Source organism: Bombina bombina, chromosome 1, assembly GCF_027579735.1.
Source record: "Bombina bombina isolate aBomBom1 chromosome 1, aBomBom1.pri, whole genome shotgun sequence".
Taxonomy (NCBI): Eukaryota; Metazoa; Chordata; class Amphibia; order Anura; family Bombinatoridae; genus Bombina; species Bombina bombina.
This window is the reverse complement of record NC_069499.1, coordinates 1,152,333,763-1,152,352,789: the sequence shown is the minus strand read 5'-3', so window position 1 is coordinate 1,152,352,789 and position 19,027 is coordinate 1,152,333,763. Positions and strand designations below refer to the sequence as shown.

At 42.1% G+C, this 19,027-nt stretch overlaps 1 protein-coding gene across 4 annotated transcripts in view; it reads right to left on the bottom strand.

Annotated features, from left to right (window-relative positions):
• Window positions 1-6,981: 6,981 nt before the first annotated feature.
• The window catches only part of IFI35 (interferon induced protein 35), a 202,666-nt gene continuing 190,620 nt past the window's right edge, over window positions 6,982-19,027 (bottom strand). For all 4 annotated transcript variants that reach the window (XM_053699580.1, XM_053699583.1, XM_053699579.1 and 1 more), the window contains one exon: window positions 6,982-7,362. In XM_053699580.1, the coding sequence (XP_053555555.1) occupies window positions 7,177-7,362 (186 nt within the window). In that variant the 3' untranslated portion in view covers window positions 6,982-7,176. The remainder of the gene's footprint in view (window positions 7,363-19,027) is intronic.

Below are 19,027 nucleotides of genomic sequence, written 5' to 3'. Positions count from 1 at the left end.
CCTGCATGGCCACGCAGGTGCTATCAAAATCGCGAAGCTCTCTCCTGTTTGATTCTGTCAATCAAACGAGGAAGGAGAGGAAATGGTGGAAACACATAAGCCATGTTGAACGACCAGGGTACTGCTAGAGCATCTATCAGTACTGCCTGAGGATCTTGACCTGGACCCGTAACGAGGAAGTTTGGCGTTCTGACGAGACGCCATCAGATCTAATTCTGGTGTGCCCCATTGCTGAATCAATTGTGCAAACACCTCCGGATGGAGTTCCTACTCCCCCGGATGAAAAGTCTGACGACTTAGAAAATCCGCTTCCCAGTTCTCCACTCCTGGGATATAGATTGCTGATAGATGGCAAGAGTGAGTCTCTGCCCATCGAATTATTTTGGTAACCTCTATCATCGCTAGAGAACTCTTTGTTCCCCCCTGATGATTGATATATGCTACAGTCGTGATATTGTCCGACTGGAATCTTATGAATCTGGCCGACGCCAGCTGAGGCCACGCCTGAGGCACGTTGAATATCGCTCTCAGTTCTAGAATATTTATCGGGAGGAGAGCCTCCTCCTGAGTCCACAAACCCTGTGCTCAGGGAATTCCAGACTGCACCCCAGCCCAGTAGGGCTGGCGTCCGTCGTCACTATGACCCACGCTGGCCTGCAGAAACACATTCCCTTGGACAGATGATCCTGTGACAACCACCAAAGAAGAGAGTCTCTGGTCTCTTGCTCCAGATTTATCTGAGGAGATAAATCTGCATAATCCCCATTCCACTGTTTGAGCATGCATAGTTGCAGTGGTCTGAGATGCAAGCGAGCAAACGGAACTATGTCCATTGCCGCTACCATTAAGCCGATTACCTCCATACACTGAGCCACTGACGGCCGAGGAATGGAATGAAGAGCTCGGCAGATGGATAAAATTTTTGATTTCCTGACCTCCGTCAGAAAAATTTTCATGTCCACCGAATCTATCAGAGTTCCCAGGAATGGAACTCTTGTGAGAGGGATAAGTGAACTTTTTCTTACGTTCACCTTCCACCTGTGAGATCTTAGAAAAGCCAACACGATGTCCGTGTGAGACTTGGCTAGTTGGTAAGTCGATGCCTGGATTAAGATATCGTCCAGATAAGGCGCCACAGCTATGCCCCGCGGCCTTAGAACCGCCAGAAGGGACCCTAGCACCTTTGTGAAAATTCTGGGAGCCGTGGCCAACCCAAAGGGAAGAGCCACAAACTGGTAATGCTTGTCCAGAAAGGCGAACCTGAGGAACTGGTGATGATCTTTGTGGATAGGAATGTGTAGATACGCATCCTTTAAGTCCACGGTGGTCATATATTGACCCTCCTGGATCATCGGCAAAATAGTCCGAATGGTCTCCATGCTTGTCCACAAGGCCAGTGCCACTCAGTGTGCAGTCTCTTTTAGCACATTATGCCTTTCACAGAGAAAAAATATCCTGTAGCATATCAGTCTGACCCTGTCCAATGACAGTCCAGTGCCGAAATACCAGGCAATTCTTCTCTGAGCATTTTGTGTGAGAAAATCATGCACTGCCTAACAGACTGATTCACCTCTTCAGTGAGACAGTATTTAAAGGGACATGAAATCCAAAAATTTTGTTTCATGATTTATGTTGAACATACAATTTTAAACAACTTTCCAGTTTATTTCTATAATCAAATTTGTTTTATTCTCTTGGTATCATTTGTTGAAGGAGCAGCAATGCACTACTGGTTTCTAACTAAACACATGGGTGAGCCAATGACAATCTGCATATATATATATATATATATATATATATATATATATATATATGCAGCCACTAATCAGCAGCTAGAACCTAGGTTTTTTTTCTGCTCCTGAGCTTACCTAGATAAACGTTTCAGCAAATGATAACAAGAGAAGGAAGCAAATTAAATAATAGAAGTAAATTGGAAAGTTGTTTAAAATTGTATGTTCTACCTAAACCATGAAAGAAAAATGTTGGGTTTCATGTCCCTTTAAGAGTCGTAATATATGAAAGAGCAACATTTAACATGAGCATTAGTAGGAAGTAGTAATTTTTAGCCAATGAGCATTAGCAGTATGCTGCTGTATGGAATGCAATGGCTCAAACAGAGGGGCAACATATTTAAACACAGGCCTAATACTGACCAAGGCCTGACAAAAAGATTGCATATCTGGCATGTCCGCCAGACGCTTGTGCAGCAAAAAAGGTAATGCAGAACTCTCTGACCCTTCAGAGAACTGACTGAGAAAACCTCTCTCTAGACCTTCCTGTGGAAAGGACAACATTCTAAGAATCCTGACCCTACTCCAAGAGTAGCCCTTGGATTCACACCAATAAAGATATTTACGCCATATCTTATGGTAAATCTTTTCCGTAACAGGCTTGCAAGCCTGAATCATGGTCTCAATCATGACTCAGAAAAACCACGCTTAGACAGAACAAATCGTTCAATCTCCAAGCAGTCAGCATCAGAGAAACAAAATTTGGATGAAAGAAGGGACCCTGAATCAGAAGGTCCTTCCTCAGAGGAAGTCTCTAAGGTAGAAGAGATGACATCTCCTCTAGGTCTGCATACCAGATCCTGTGAGGCCACGCAGGGACTATTAGAATAACCGACCCTCTTCTACTGTTTGATACAAGCAATGACTCGTGGAAGGAGAGCAAACGGAAGAAACAGGTATACCAGCCTGAAATCCCAAGGAACCGCCAAAGCATCCATCAGAGCAGCCTGAATATCTCTTGACTTCGAATCGTACCTTGGCAGCTTGGCATTCTGCCGAGACACCATCAGATCCAACACAGGCACCCATTTGGGGGTTAAATCGGATGGGGTTCCCACTCCTCAGAATGAAAAATCTGCTCAGGAAATCTGCTTCCCAGTTGTTTCTTGGAATGTGGATGGTAGATAGACAACAATTGTGAGCTTCCACCCACTGAACAATCCAAGTCACCTCCTACATGGCTAAGGAACTCAGAGTTCCTCCCTAGTGGTTGATGTAAACCATTGAGGTGAAATAGTCTGATTGGAATCAAGCTGACGACTGAGACCAGGTCATCAGAGCATTGAAAATCGCTCTCAACTTCAAAATGTTTACGAGGAGAGCAGACACTTCCAAGTCCATAATCCCTGCGCCTTAAACAAGACCCAGACTGCTTCCCAGCCCAGCAGGTAGGCGTCCGTGGTCGCATCACCCAGGAATGTCTCTAGAAGCATGCGCCCAGAGACAGATACTCCTGAAACATTTTATAGAACACAGTAAAGGGAAGGATGTCCATGGTTAACCATCAAACCTCCTAGATAGAAAATCTATTAAGGTCCCCAAATAATCACCCTTGTAGATGGAATAAGGGAACTCTTCTACAGATTTATTTTCCATCAATGGGAAAGTAGATTGGACAAGATCTCTAGAAAGAGAGTTTGCCTGAAGTAAGGATGATACCTGAACCATATATTGTCCAGAAAAACACCCTTGCAATACCCCAAGACTTAAAAGTCTGTCTAGGATGACGAAAACTCAAAAACTTGAGAAGATCCCAATCAAGGGAACAATAAAACCTTCAGGTCTATGTTCGATATGAACAGGCCCTCTTAAAACAAAGGAGAAAGGATACTACGTTGAAGGTCAGAATCTGAGTTACTAAAGGTAATTACCTAGATCCCATTCCCAAACTGGGACTGGAACTATCACTGCCAGAGAGTAAGATCCTGAACCCCGTCCAAGGAATGCCTCTCATCATGCCTGGATTGGAGATACTCAAGAAGAGAAATCTGCCCCGGGAGGAACTTAGATTGGACTCCAAAAGGCATGACTGACCCTGCAGAAAGAGGAAAAAGAATCTTTCCTTTAGTCTTACTCTCTTGACGTGAGGTAGGAAAACCCTTTTTTTTTTACCCTTAAAGTCAGAGGATAATTCTGCTAGACCAAGTCCAAACAAGGTCTCATCCTTAAAAGGAGACGCCTGAAGTGTGGATTTGGAGGAAACAAAGTATTGGCCCTGCAACTGCAGAACTATAAAGCCTAGGTTGTACCACTAAACTACAGTTAGGCTTCTCAGCTGACCGAAAATTCAGCCACAATACCCGGCAGGAAGTACAGCAAGTCTAATAAGATAAAACATTGCTCTAAATGAACAACAAATGAACCTCCAGCTTCTTATCTATGGATCCGTAAAGGATCAGTTACTCTCCATAGGGATCAAAATTCTCTGAGCCGTAGTAGAAAACCTATTTTCTACTTAGGGCACTGTGTATTCTAATGGGGTCAACAACAGGAAAATCCATTAAAGGATGGGAGACAGGGAGAAAGGTATCCCTAGCTTCTCCTACACCTGTGAAAATTTCCATTGCACGTCACAAAACATTTCCGCAAAGGAAGGAACATCATAGAAATGATCAAGTTTACAAAACTTCCAAGGGTTGACAACGACAGGGATATCGATGTCGTCCAAATAGCTAAAACCTCCTTTAACAGTACACAAGGTGTGCAAGCATACATCTTTAGGAGATGACTTCAGCATCAGATGAAGGAATTATACTGTCCAAATCTGATATTTCACTCTCAGAAACTACCTGCAAATCTTTCTCATCAGACTTAGGAGAAACACCTGCGTAGCAAAAAGTGGAGCAGAAACCATACTATCTGAACTAAATGTCCCGTTGCATTTTCCCTGTAGGTAAGAAAAAACAAATAAAGCCACAGATACTGCCGAGGATAACTGAGCTGCAAAATCTGTAGGCAAATACACTCCAGGAGATAACGAGGAACCGCAGGGTACTGCATGTGACACCATAGAGGCTTGGGACGTATAAGGAGGAAGCTGTGGCATTGCCTAAATAGCAAGGTCTTAGAGGCAACGCTAACTCAAGAGATCCAGCGAGGAACAACACATATAATTGCATATTTAAAAACAATATTTAGTGTCTGAGAACCAAACAGAATTAATTGGAAAAGAAAAATCTTAGAGGACATGATGAATTCACCATTTAATATTTTAATATTTAATATTAAAAAAACAAGCTGTCACTAAAATGAAAGACAGAGAGGTCATGTAGAATTCACCATATAATATTTTAAAAATGCAAAATACTATTATTAAAGACAAAACTGTCACTTTAAATCAACAGATAAATAAAGAAACAAGTACATCCTAGACTGACTCTCCATGATGGTATCGGCTATAGCATATACAAATAAAGGATACAGTATATGGTGGAGATAAAAAATAAATAAATAAAACGCTCCCATAGATATGGAACGTTCCAAATGCACTATGAACTAAGCGTTCATAGAAATCTCCCAGAGACAGTTTAATTTAAATCCATAGATTACATTTTTTAGTTCAGTATCCATTAAAAAATGTAGTTCCTAAGTTCACACTGGAGATCTCAGTCTGCTGTTTTAGATGTAGTTTGTAACAGGGAGATCTATCGGAGCTCCGATTAACAGCTGGAGCAGACTGAAAATGGGGTGAGTCACATGATCAGACCCGGCGAGACAGTAATGGCACCGCATCTCCTGCTCAGAGAAAGAACCAAGCCAGGGCCACGGCAGTAGCATAGGAATAAAGTGCGAAAAATATATTCAACATTGCGCTTCAATCTCTATGCACAGAACCACAAAAAAAACAGCTAAATAAAGGTAAAACGTCTCACCCCCATAACTTGCGCAGTTAAACATCTCCTCCTCTGGAAGAGCGTGCACACAAATCTTTCTCTGTAGAGCTTGCTATATCCACAATATCGTTTATGCACTCTCAAAATAATATGATAAATAAATAAAAGAAACATTAACCCCTTAGGCACTGTCTGTGCCTCTAAACCAAATACATGAGCCTATTTTTAATAAATAATTAAGAAGTTAACCCCTTCCATCCCTGAAGGGAGTTAACTCTCAGTCTCCTGCCACATGCATCTAAGTGCCTGCATAATGCCTTAAAATAAATCCTTAACTAAGGATTCTATGTCCCACTAAAAATTTGCAGAGTCCTTGATTTTAAAAGACTCTGAGGTGCCAGCCACAATAGGCACTTACCTGCATCTAGCTGTCCGGCATGTAGACAGCTTACCCGGTATGAGAGGAAGCCACTCCTCACAGAGACCTGTAGAGAAAAGAAAGAACAGAGTAAACCTACTCAGGCTTTCTATACCAGGGCAGCAACATGTTAGGAAAACGAAGCAAGGCCCACTTTACAAGTTCCTAACTGCTTTAAAGCCACCACTGCCCTACTGAAGATACTAACATGGAGTACGGCTATACCCAATCTTGAAAGAAAAGGTCAGAGCAAACCTACTCTGGCTTTCAAAATAATAAAATATTGATTGAAGTTAAATAAATCTAATCTTCTTCAGAAACTAAAAACTTCACCTCCTCCTTGCACCGAAGGCAAAGAGAATGACTGGGGATTGTGGGAAGGGAAGTAACATTTAGCAGCTTTGCTGTGGTGTTTTTTGCCTCCTCCTGCTGGCCAGGAGTGATATTCCCAACAGTAAATGATGATTCTGTGGACTCACCGTATCTTAGGAGAGAAAAAGATGCTTCATTGGGAACAATGATGATTCTGTGGACTCACCGTATCTTAGGAGAGAAAAAGATGCTTCATTGGGAACAGTAACATCTAGCTTTTAATTTTTTTTTTTTATACTTTAATGATTCATAAACAGACATTTTAGTCATTTATCATAGAGCATCAAATAAGCACTGCATTGCAAAATATTAGCATAACAAATAATTATAAAAATCATTTAACACTGTCAGTTTTTTAGCACATTTTACGTTTTGCAAATCAAGAGCACTTCAGAATAGCCTGGTGGAATTAATGTTCCTGGTATCCTTTGCTTAGGAACAGATGAAAATGAGATCTAACCAATGACTGTGTAGAATATTACCAACTACATTTCACCATAAGTAAGATGGAGGGAGTGGAAAAAAGCACACTTTTCAGATGTGTTTAACAAAAAGCATGTCAAATAAATCATGAATATATTTTCCTTTATTAACATTTTACAGGGAATTTAACTTTAAGTTTACTGTCCATTTAAATGCATATTTGTGCTGGTGATTAATAAACACACACCCATCACCACAAATAATGTGTTTTTCACACACACATATACTGTATATATATATATATATATATATATATATATATATATATAAATTTAAATTTTCAATCATCTTCAAAAATTGCTACAGCACGTTTTCCGTCTGGGACATATTCGATGGCCAACACTTCTCCTCCACCATTGGACTCTTTTTGGAAGTGCATTTGTAGATGATCCTGCAGGTTGTCTGGCTCTGTAATATCTGGGATCCCTGTGATTTGGATAGTCCGGTTACATATAGCATTCCTCACCTGATTTGAAAAAAATAAAACACTGATAATGGATCATGCATAGCATAGTTTATAGATTATGATGTACATACATTTACTAAATTAATGTCACAGCCAGCCTGCGATTATTCTGGTTTCACCACTGTACACCAAAGGGGCATATCAATTTAAAGGGATGCTGTATAAAGGTGCAAAAAGAAAATCCTCAAATGCGTTACATGCAAGCAATACTATAATAATAACAACATGCTCTAACTATGTGTTAACCCCTGCAAAGCTTTGAAGCAGCAATGCACTACAAGGGCCTCGGTAAACACATCTGGTGGGCATCCGTTGATTATAGACTTGGTTAGTGATGCGTTACCATAGCAGCGAGTCAACAATGCGTATGATTGGTGGACCGGCGGTGTGTGTCTCCACACTGATAAATCATTGGCCGGTTACGCACAGAAGAAAACAAACACTGGCCTGACATATATAGTGGACAGCGAGATTCTCTCTGCTTATTAGTGATGTGGGTATAGTGCGGTATTGTGGCGAGCGTGACATGTGTGCGCTCCCGGTAGTCATGGTGACATCACTTTGGGTTTCCGGCGTGCAATTACTGACATACAGATATAATGGCTTTGGGGTTCTGTGAGTGACCGGTAATCCTATATTTGGGTACATCAATGTGAGAGCCCGTTGTATAGGCTAAGATCTATAATTGGATACACAACCTGATTGACCAATATTGTTCAGAGGAGATGTAATCTCTAATGTGGTTCTCAAGAATAATGCACTACTTTGAACTATTTCACATTATCCCGCATATTTAGAGACTATTTATAAAAGCATTGGGATAACCTTGCACCTACTCACTGCTTCCTCCCATATGTTTTTTAGGGTAGTGTATACCAGTTACTCTGAGATTAGGCTGCAATCATGTTGTGTCCCTATCTTTTGCACACATAACCTTTAATACGTTTTATAATATAGAAGTTTTATGAACACAGCGCCAGATCTCCGTCCTTTAACAACATTATATACAGTGTATATATATATATATATATATATAAAACACTCTCCAGATTTGATTCAAAATATTATCCTTTAATCACGTTGATTAACAGATAATATCTTGAATCAAATCCGGAGAGTGCCTTCTTATCATTGGGATTATTTACTTGCTGTTGAGCACCCTGGAAATTAGGGGGAATGCCTCCACTGCTGCAACTTTATATTCATTTGAAGCAGCTATCAATTTAAAAATTACTATGTTTAAAATAAAAAAAAAACTCAATCAGAACATTTGCATGCGAGGGGGGGGTGGAGGAGGGTAGTCAATATCCCTTATTTTCAAAAAATTAGCAACCTTAAGCCTAATGGTATTTGGGAAGCGGAACCTCACTGGTTAGTGTGAGGCTACAGGTTTGCTGTAGGTGGAGTCTGTAATTGGTTGTGTTGCACAGAATTAGGACATGCAAAAAAAAGAGGTTTATGGAAGGGGTACTATGGAAGTAGATAGGCCGTAGAAGAGGGTAAGGCAGTTGGAGGAGGGCAGGGCCAAGGTGATTAGGGATGTAGATCGGAACATGTATAGGATGATAGAAACTTTGCGAGGCAACACTGGTCAGGTCAGGGAGGCAGAAGGGGGGGCGGTAGTGGGAGGGCTACAAGAGTGCAGCAGAGGGTGCAAGAGCCTCAGAGAATGTTGCACAAGGAGAGGGTTATTAACAATAACATTAATCCATTGCAGACAACCAATGAGCAAATGGAGCAGGAGAGGAGGCTGGTCCAGGAGGCAGGAGTCATGGCTGGACTGAATACAGAAAAACATAATTTATGCTTACCTGATAAATTTATTTCTCTTGTGATGTATCGAGTCCACGGATTCATCCATACTTGTGGGATATTCTCCTTCCCTACAGGAAGTGGCAAAGAGAGCACCCACAGCAGAGCTGTCTATATAGCTCCTCCCTTAGCTCCACCCCCCAGTCATTCGACCGAAGGCTAGGAAGAAAAAGGAGAAACTATAGGGTGCAGTGGTGACTGAAGTTTTTTAAATAAAAATATACTGCCTGTCTTAATAAACAGGGCGGGCCGTGGACTCGATACATCACAAGAGAAATAAATTTATCAGGTAAGCATAAATTATGTTTTCTCTTGTAAGATGTATCGAGTCCACGGATTCATCCATACTTGTGGGATACCAATACAAAAGCTTTAGGACACGGATGAAGGGAGGGACAAGACAGGGACCTTAAACGGAAAGCACCACTGCTTGTAGAACCTTTCTCCCAAAAATAGCCTCCGAAGAAGCAAAAGTATAGAATTTGGAAAATTTGGAAAAAGTATGAAGCGAAGACCAAGTCGCCGCCTTACAAATCTGTTCAACAGAAGCCTCATTTTTAAAAGCCCATGTGGAAGCCACTGCTCTAGTAGAATAAGCAGTAATTCTTTCAGGAGGCTGCTGTCCAGCAGTCTCATAAGCCAAATGGATGATGCTTTTCAGCCAAAAGGAAAGAGAGGTAGCCGTAGCCTTTTGACCTCTCCGTTTACCAGAATAAACAACAAACAATGAAGATGTTTGACGGAAATCTTTAGTTGCTTGTAAGTAGAACTTTAAAGCACGAACCACATCAAGATTGTGCAACAGACGTTCCTTCTTTGAGGAAGGATTAGGACACAGTGAAGGAATAACAATCTCCTGATTGATATTCCTATTAGAAACAACTTTAGGAAGAAACCCAGGTTTGGTACGCAAAACCACCTTATCTGCATGGAAAACAAGGTAAGGTGAATCACACTGTAAAGCAGATAACTCAGAAACTCTTCGAGCCGAAGAGATAGCTACTAAAAACAAAACTTTTCAAGATAGAAGCTTAACATCTATGGAATGCATAGGTTCAAACGGAACCCCTTGAAGAACTTTAAGAACTAAGTTTAGGCTCCATGGTGGAGCAACAGGTTTAAATACAGGCTTGATCCTGACCAAGGCCTGACTAAATGCTTGAACGTCTGGGACATCTGCCAGACGTTTGTGTAAAAGAATAGACAAAGCAGATATTTGTCCTTTTAACGAACTAGCTGATAATCCCTTCTCCAATCCTTCTTGGAGAAAAGACAATATTCTAGGAATCCTAATCTTACTCCATGAGTAACCCTTGGATTCACACCAATAAAAATATTTGCACAAATCTTATGATAAATGTTCCTGGTGACAGGCTTTCTAGCTTGAATCAGGTGTTCAATCTCCAAGCAGTCAGACACAGAGAAATTAGATTTGTATGCGTGAATGGACCTTGGATTAGAAGGTCCTGCCTCATTGGCAGAGACCACGGTGGAACTGATGACATGTCCACTAGGTCTGCATACCAAGTCCTGCGTGGCCATGCAGGTGCTATCAGAATCACTGAAGCCCTCTCCTGCTTGATTCTGGCAACCAGACATGGAAGGAGAGGAAACGGTGGAAATACATAGGCCAGACTGAAGGACCAGGGTACTGCTAGAGCATCTATCAGTACCCCCTGGGGATCCCGGGACCTGGACCCGTAACAAGGAAGTTTGGCATTCTGTCGGGACGCCATCAGATCCAATTCTGGTGTGCCCCATAGCTGAGTCAGCTGGGCAAATACCTCCGGATGGAGCTCCCACTCCCCTGGATGAAAAGTCTGACGACTTAGGAAATCCGCCTCCCAGTTCTCTACTCCTGGGATATGGATTGCTGAGAGATGGCAAGAGTGATCCTCCGCCCATCGGATTATTTTGGTCACCTCCATCATCGCTAGAGAACTCAGTGTTCCTCCTTGATGATTGATATAAGCTACAGTCGTGATGTTGTCCGACTGAAATCTGATGAATTTTGCCGCAGCAAGCTGAGGCCACGCCTGAAGCGCATTGAATATCGCTCTCAGTTCTAGAATGTTTATCGGGAGGAGAGTTTCCTCCTGAGACCATAAGCCCTGTGCTTTCAGGGAGTTCCAGACTGCACCCCAGCCTAGTAGGCTGGCATCTGTCGTTACTATTAGCCACTCTGGCCTGCGGAAACACATTCCCTGAGACAGGTGGTCCTGAGACAACCACCAGAGAAGAGAATCTCTGGTCTCCTGGTCCAGATTTTTTTGAGGAGATAAATCTGCATAATCCCCATTCCACTGTTTGAGCATGCATAGTTGCAGTGGTCTGAGGTGTAGGCAGGCAAAAGGAACTATGTCCATTGCCGCTACCATGAGTCCGATTACCTCCATGCACTGAGCCACTGATGGCTGAGGAATGGAATGAAGAGCTCGGCAAGTGGTTAAGAGTTTTGATTTTCTGACCTCCGTCAGAAATATTTTCATTTCTACCAAGTCTATCAGAGTCCCTAGGAAGGAAACTCTTGTGAGAGCGAAGAGAGAACTCTTTTTTATGTTCACCTTCCACCCGTGAGATCTCAGAAAAGCCAACACGATGTCCATGTGAGACTTGGCTAATTGGAAAGTTGACGCCTGAATTAAGATGTCGTCTAGATAAGGCGCCACTGCTATGCCCCGCGGCCTTAGCACCGCCAAAAGGGACCCTAGCACTTTTGTGAAAATTCTGGGAGCTGTGGCCAACCCGAAGGGAAGGGCCACGAACTGGAAATGCCTGTCGAGAAAGGCAAATCTGAGGAATTGATGATGATCTCTGTGAATAGGGATGTGTAGATACGCATCCTGTAAGTCCACGGTAGTCATATATTGACCCTCCTGGATCATTGGTAGAATGGTCCGAATAGTCTCCATCTTGAATGATGGTACTCTTAGGAATTTGTTAATAATTTTGAGATCCAAGATTGGTCTGAAAGTTCCCTCTTTTTTGGGAACCACAAACAGGTTTGAGTAAAACCCTAGCCCTTTTTCCGCCTTTGGAACTGGGTGGATTACTCCCATGGTATGTAGGTCTTCTACACAGCATAAGAATGCCTCTCTCTTTGTCTGGTTTGCAGACAATTGAGAAATGTAAAATCTCCCCCTTGGGGGGGGGGGGGAGTCTTTGAAGTCCAGAACATATCCCTGGGACACAATTTCTAAAGCCCAGGAATCGTGAACATCTCTTGCCCAAGCCTGAGCAAAGAGAGAGAGTCTGCCCCCTACTAGATCCGGTCCCGGATCGGGGGCTACCCCATCATGCTTTCTTGGAGGCAGCTGCAGGCTTCTTGGCCTGTTTACCCTTGTTCCAAGCCTGGTTAGGTCTCCAGACTGACTTGGATTGGACAAAATTCCCCTCTTGCTTTGCAGCAGGGGAAGCTGAAGCGGGACCACTCTTAAAGTTCCGAAAGGAACGAAAATTATTTTGTTTGGTCCTCATTTTATTTGTTTTATCCTGAGGGAGGGCATGGCCTTTCCCTCCAGTGATGTCTGAAATAATCTCTTTCAGTTCAGGCCCGAATAAGGTCTTTCCTTTGAAAGGGATGTTCAAAAGTTTAAATTTTGATGACACATCAGCAGACCAGGACTTAAGCCATAACGCCCTGCGTGCTACAATGGCAAAACCTGAATTCTTTGCCACTATTTTAGCCAGTTGGAAAGCGGCATCTGTAATGAAAGAATTAGCCAACTTAAGGGCCTTAATTCTATCCATAATATCCTCTAATGGAGTCTCCATCTGAAGAGCCTCTTCTAAAGCCTCGAACCAGAAAGCAGCTGCAGTAGTTACAGGAACAATGCACGCAATAGGTTGGAGAAGAAAACCTTGATGAACAAAAATTTTCTTTAGGAGACCCTCTAATTTTTTATCCATAGGATCTTTGAAAGCACAACTGTCTTCGATAGGTATAGTTGTACGCTTAGCGAGAGTAGAAACAGCTCCCTCCACCTTAGGAACCGTCTGCCACGAGTCCCGTACGGTGTCAGATATGGGAAACATTTTCTTAAAAACAGGAGGGGGAGCGAACGGTATACCTGGTCTATCCCACTCCTTAGTAACAATATTCGCAATCCTCTTAGGGACTGGAAAAACATCAGTGTAAACAGGAACCTCTAAGTATTTGTCCATTTTACACAATTTCTCTGGGACCACTATAGGGTCACAGAGAGTCACAATCATCTAGAGTCGCTAATCTAACCTCCCTGAGCAATAAGCGGAGTTGTTCAAGCTTAAATTTAAAGGCCGTCATATCAGAATCTGTCTGAGGGAGCGTCTTTCCTGAATCAGAAATTTCTCCCTCAGATAACAAATCCCTTACCCCCACCTCAGAACATTGTGAGGGTATATCGGATACGGCTACCAAAGCGTCAGACGGCTCAGCATTTGTTCTTAACCCAGAGCTGTCACGCTTTCCTTGTAAACCAGGCAGTTTAGAGAAAACCTCTGTGAGGGTTTTATTCATAACTGTGGCCATGTCTTGTAAAGTAAATTAATTCAACTAACTAGAGGTACTTGGCGTCACTTGTGCGGGCTTTACTGGTTGTGACACTTGGGGAGAGCTAGATGTTAAACCCTCATTTCCTTCTGTCTGAGAATCATCTATTGCAACATTTTTAAGTGCTAAAATATGCTCTTTATAATTTATAGACATATCAGTGCAAGTGGGACACATTCTAAGAGGGGGTTCCACAATGGCTTCTAAACACATTGAACAAGGATTTTCCTTGATGTCAGACATGTTAAACAGGCTAGAAATGCAACAAGCAAGCTTGGAGAACACTTTAATCAATGAAAAACAACACTTTCAAAAAAACGGTACTGTGCCTTTAAGAGAAAAAAACATGTACACTTTCTGCAAAACTGCTTAAAAATATCACAAATGTTACAAATATTTTACAGCATATGTAGCAAGCCTTAGTAAGGTTGCACCACTAGTAAGAATGAGATTAACCTCTTAGTTACCAAACCGGATTGACAAAAGTCTAAAAATCCGGAAATATACAGTCAGCACGTTCCCACAGCTCTGCTGTGGCGCCTACCTGCCCTTAGGGGTTGAAATTGGGGGAATAATGCTTCATTTTGGCTCCAAAACTGCTTAAGGACCCTCCTGTGTTGAAGCTTTCTATCCAGAAGTAAAAACAAATGCGCAACTAAGGCGCAAAATTAGGCCCCGCCCACCTCATACACGATGGCTGAGGGACCTTAAATTGTTAAAAACATAGCCATGATGATTGGATGCGCCATGGGGTATAAAAACCTTCCAATATAAGCCAAATGAACCCCTAAATAAAAGTCCCAAAAAAACGTTTTTCTCAAATCTACCAAATACGTCTGTTTAAAACCTATAAGTGTCAATCAGCAGTAACTTAGCCCTTATGCAAGCTTATAATACTACCCTAAGTGTCTGATTAAAGCTTACCCTTCCCCTCATGGGGATAACGTCAGCCCTTTTCTTGAAATATCCTGTCTTTCTAGAAAAATTGACTGAACATACCTCAGTGCAGTAGAGACTGCAAAACCGTTCCTCAGCTGAAGTTTCCTGTACTCTTCAGCCTCAGTGGGAACAGCAACGGATCTTAGTTACCAAATGCTAAGATCATCGTCCTTCTTGCAGAAATCTTCATCCCTTTTCTGCCAGAGAGTAAATAGTACACACCGGTACCATTTAAAATAACAAACTTTTGCTTGAGAAAATAAAAACTAAAATTTTTGTCACCACATTCACTCTGCCCTTCCTAGTACTTAGAGTAGGCAAAGAGAATGACTGGGGGGTGGAGCTAAAGGAGGAGCTATATAGACAGCTCTGCTGTGGGTGCTCTCTTTGCCACTTCCTGTAGGGAAGGAGAATATCCCACAAGTATGGATGAATCCGTGGACTCGATGCATCTTACAAGAGAAAAGGGGCAAACATCATCAGCAGTACGTCAAAATATGGGAAGGAATTACCAGCAGGAATACAGGCGGAGGATGCGGCCACGAAGAGCAGAGGCACACAAAAGGCTAAACAGGGTAAGAGAATACTATGTAAAAATTTCCGAATGTCTGATAGTTCCTCTGAGGTAGACTCTGAGGATGAGAAAGGTTTGAGTGGGAGCAATAAGAGAATTTTAAAGATAGTGAGAAAGATATACGCTAACCAAGGTAAAGGGGAGGATAGAATTGTAGTGGGAGAAGTCGCAGTGAGCGATGTAGAGGATGGCAATGCTGATGATGAAGTAACGGGCACACTGTTATTACCCTTGACAACACACCTTAAGGCAAATGTGATAATTAGGGCACAGAAAGGGAAGTATGTAGACCTTGTAATGGAAGTACCCTGATTTAAATGGGGGTGTAAATGGGGGTGTACATGGATTCTACAAATGTATTATTATATTTCATGACACCGGATACTATTTTACTATAGTGGTGCCCTCTGAAATAGGTGTTGTACACACCCTTTGTTAAGGTACGCCAAAATTATATACATGTATTGAAATTTTACACAGTACCATAAAGGTCATAAGCATAGATCCTCATGGATCACCATGGTAACCGTTTTTTCGCCTGTGAAGCGGTTACCCTTTGGTGGAGGTGTTGCTATACTGAATATACGCTGAGTGAAATCTAGAGGTGACAAATCAAAGGGTAGGAAAGGTAAACAAATATTTGTAGAATTGGTAAAGGGTATTTTAACCTATGCCGAGTGTTTTGTCACAGCGCATCCAGACAAAATAAAAGGGATGCTGAGATACATCCACCTAATAGAGGAGTGTTATACAACATATGGGGGTTATGCGTGGAAGGATTATGATGCAGAATTTAGAAGGGGTCATTTAGAATTAGGTGACAAGGGTAGAAAGGAATTTGGAGTAAAAATACTAGACATGTACACGAGGCTAATGAAGGTAATAGATAATCAGAATACAGTAGGTAGACATTTTAGTAAAATCAATAAGCCAGAAGGAAGGGGGTGCAGGGCATTTAATGAGAAAAGGTGTTACAGGGGCCCTGCATGCAAATATCGGCATGTATGTAGGTACTGTAATGGGGGGCATGTGGGCATGGAGTGCAGAAAAAAACAATGGCAGTAATGGAGCAGGGAGGCATTCCTTTCGGGAACCAAGGAAATGCAGGAGGGGGTCAGGCAATGGGTCACAACCCCATTGAAAGTAGATAGGATAACAGCTGAGTTGCAATGGTACCCTAACAAAGGCGACAGGGAGTTGTTGATAGAGGGATTAAATAAGGGTTTTTCAGTACCAATTAAACACCAAGTGGTAGGGGCAATTAAGGCTAGAAACTTAAAATCAGCTGGCGAGCTCCCAGAAATTTTAAGGGAAAAATTAGGGAAAGAGGTAGCTATGGGAAGGATGGCATGGCCATTTAAGGACAAACCTTTTGCAGATATGGTGGTTTCCCAATTGGGGTGGTCCCTAAGGGTAAATCCATAAACTATGTAAAATGGACGATGCAGTGCAATACAAGTAGTTTGACACTGCAGTAAATCTGGTAAGAGAGGCGGGAAAAGGGGCATTGATGGCCAAAATAGATATAGAATCCGCTTTTAGGCTACTGACTTTGAATCCAGAGAGTTTCAAACTTATGGGGTGTAAATTTGATGGTTATTTTTATGTAGACAAATGCCTACCAATGGGGTGTTCAATCTCATGTTCAATATTTGAGAAATTCAGTTAATTTCTACATTGTTTGTTGGTGAAAAGACTTGGGAAGGACTCAGTGGTACATTACCCAGATGATTACATGGTGGTGGGGCTGTCTGGCTCGATAGAATGTAGACAAATGAAAGATGGACTGATAGAAATGTTAGTGGAATTAGGGGTGCCCGTACAAAGGAAAAGACGGAGGGACCAGGGGTCAGGCTAGCTTTCCTGGGTATAATTATAGATTCTGCAAAAGAACAATGTGAATTACCAGCAGACAAAGTTGAAAAAGCTAGGCAGGCGATAGTGGGCATAAGCAAAAGAAGAAAAATGTAATTGAGAGAAATGCAAAGGCTACGAGGAATACTGAACTTTGCATGTAAGGTAATACCAATAGGTAGAATCTTTAAGAGAAGGCTTGGAATAGGCACAAAAGGGGCCAAGAAGCCCGAGCAACAATGGAAATGAGAGAGGACCTTAGAGTCTAGGAAGCATACTTAAAATAATTTAATGGAATAAGGATATGGGAGGAGGTGGTAAAGGCGGAGGATATGGAGCTGTATACGGATGCAGCCGGTAGTTTTGGTTTTGGTACGTATTTGCAGGGTAGGTGGTGCACTGGGGAGTGGCCAGTGCAATGGAAAGAGAAGGAATCGGTGAAAAACTTGGTATTATTGGAGTTATTTCCAATAGTAGTGGCTGTTGAACTATGGGGCGAAATGTTAGTGAATAGAAGGATAATATGCTGGTCGGATAACAAAGGTGTGGTAGATGTGATTAACAATTTTTCAGCTTCATCTTTACCTCATCTTTAATCAGGTACTCACATTATTTCATATTAAAGTGATTAAAGCATAACATCTGTTTTAAAGCCAAACATATACCGGGTTATAGGAACACACTAGCCGATGCACTATCGTGTTTTAAATGGGCTAAGTTTTGGTCATTAGCACCCAATGCCAGAAAGGATGGTAAATGTTGCCCTATGTTTATTTGGCAGATTGGCAACGGATAGACGGGATCAAAAAATTATTGAAAAAAATCCCTGGTGCCAAGAACTTGGGTAGCTTATAGAAAGTATTGAACGCAATGGCGTGTTTTTAAATCAGACAGTGAATGCAGTGTAGAAAGAAAAAAATTGGAATGGATCATGCAAAAGAAAAAATCAGGGGTTAAAAGAGGGCAGTTAGGCACAATACTAGCAGTAATATCTTATTTTGCACAACTATACGGTGAGGCAGATTGGACAAATAAATTTATAGTCAGGAAGCTGGTAAAAGCTTGGGGTGTAGGCAAAGAAAGAACATTGGATAAAAGGGAACCCATAACAGATGATAAGCTCTTGAAGATGATAACATAAATTATGCTTACCTGATAATTTTCTTTCCATCTGTATGAGGAGAGTCCACGGCTTCATTCCTGACTTGTGGGAATACAGAACCTGGCCACCAGGAGGAGGCAAAAACACCCCAGCCAAAGGCTTAAATACCTCTCCCACTCCCCTCATCCCCCAGTCATTCTGCCGAGGGAACAAGGAACAGTAGGAGAAATATGAGGGTATAAATGGTGCCAGAAGAACAAAAAATATTTGGTCCGCCCAACTGAGAAAAACCTGCGGGGGCCGTGGACTCTCCTCATACAGATGGAAAGGAAATTATCAGGTAAGCATAATTTATGTTTTCCATCTTAATATGAGGAGAGTTCATGGCTTCATTCCTTACTTGGGGGAAACATATACCCAAACTCTAGAGGACACTAAATGAAAACGGGAGGGTAAAAAGAGAGACAGACCCTATTCTGAGGGCACCACAGCATGCAAAACCTTTCTCCCAAAAGCTGCTAGCAAACACGTCACACTTTGTAAAACTTTGAAAAAGTATGTAAGGAGGACCAGGTAGCCGCCCTACAAATCTGCTCCATAGAGGCCTCGTTCTTGAAGGCCCAAGAAGAAGCCACAGCTCTAGTTGAATGAACCGTAATCCTCTGAGGAGGCTTATGTCCCGCTGTTTCATATGCTAAGCGGATAATGCTCCTCAACCAAAAAGATAGGGAAGTGGCAGAAGCCTTCTGCCCTCTGCACTTCCCAGAATAGACAACAAACAATACTGAAGTCTGTCTAAAATCCTTCACAGCCTAAAGATAGAATATCAAAGCTCCAACCACATCCAAATTAT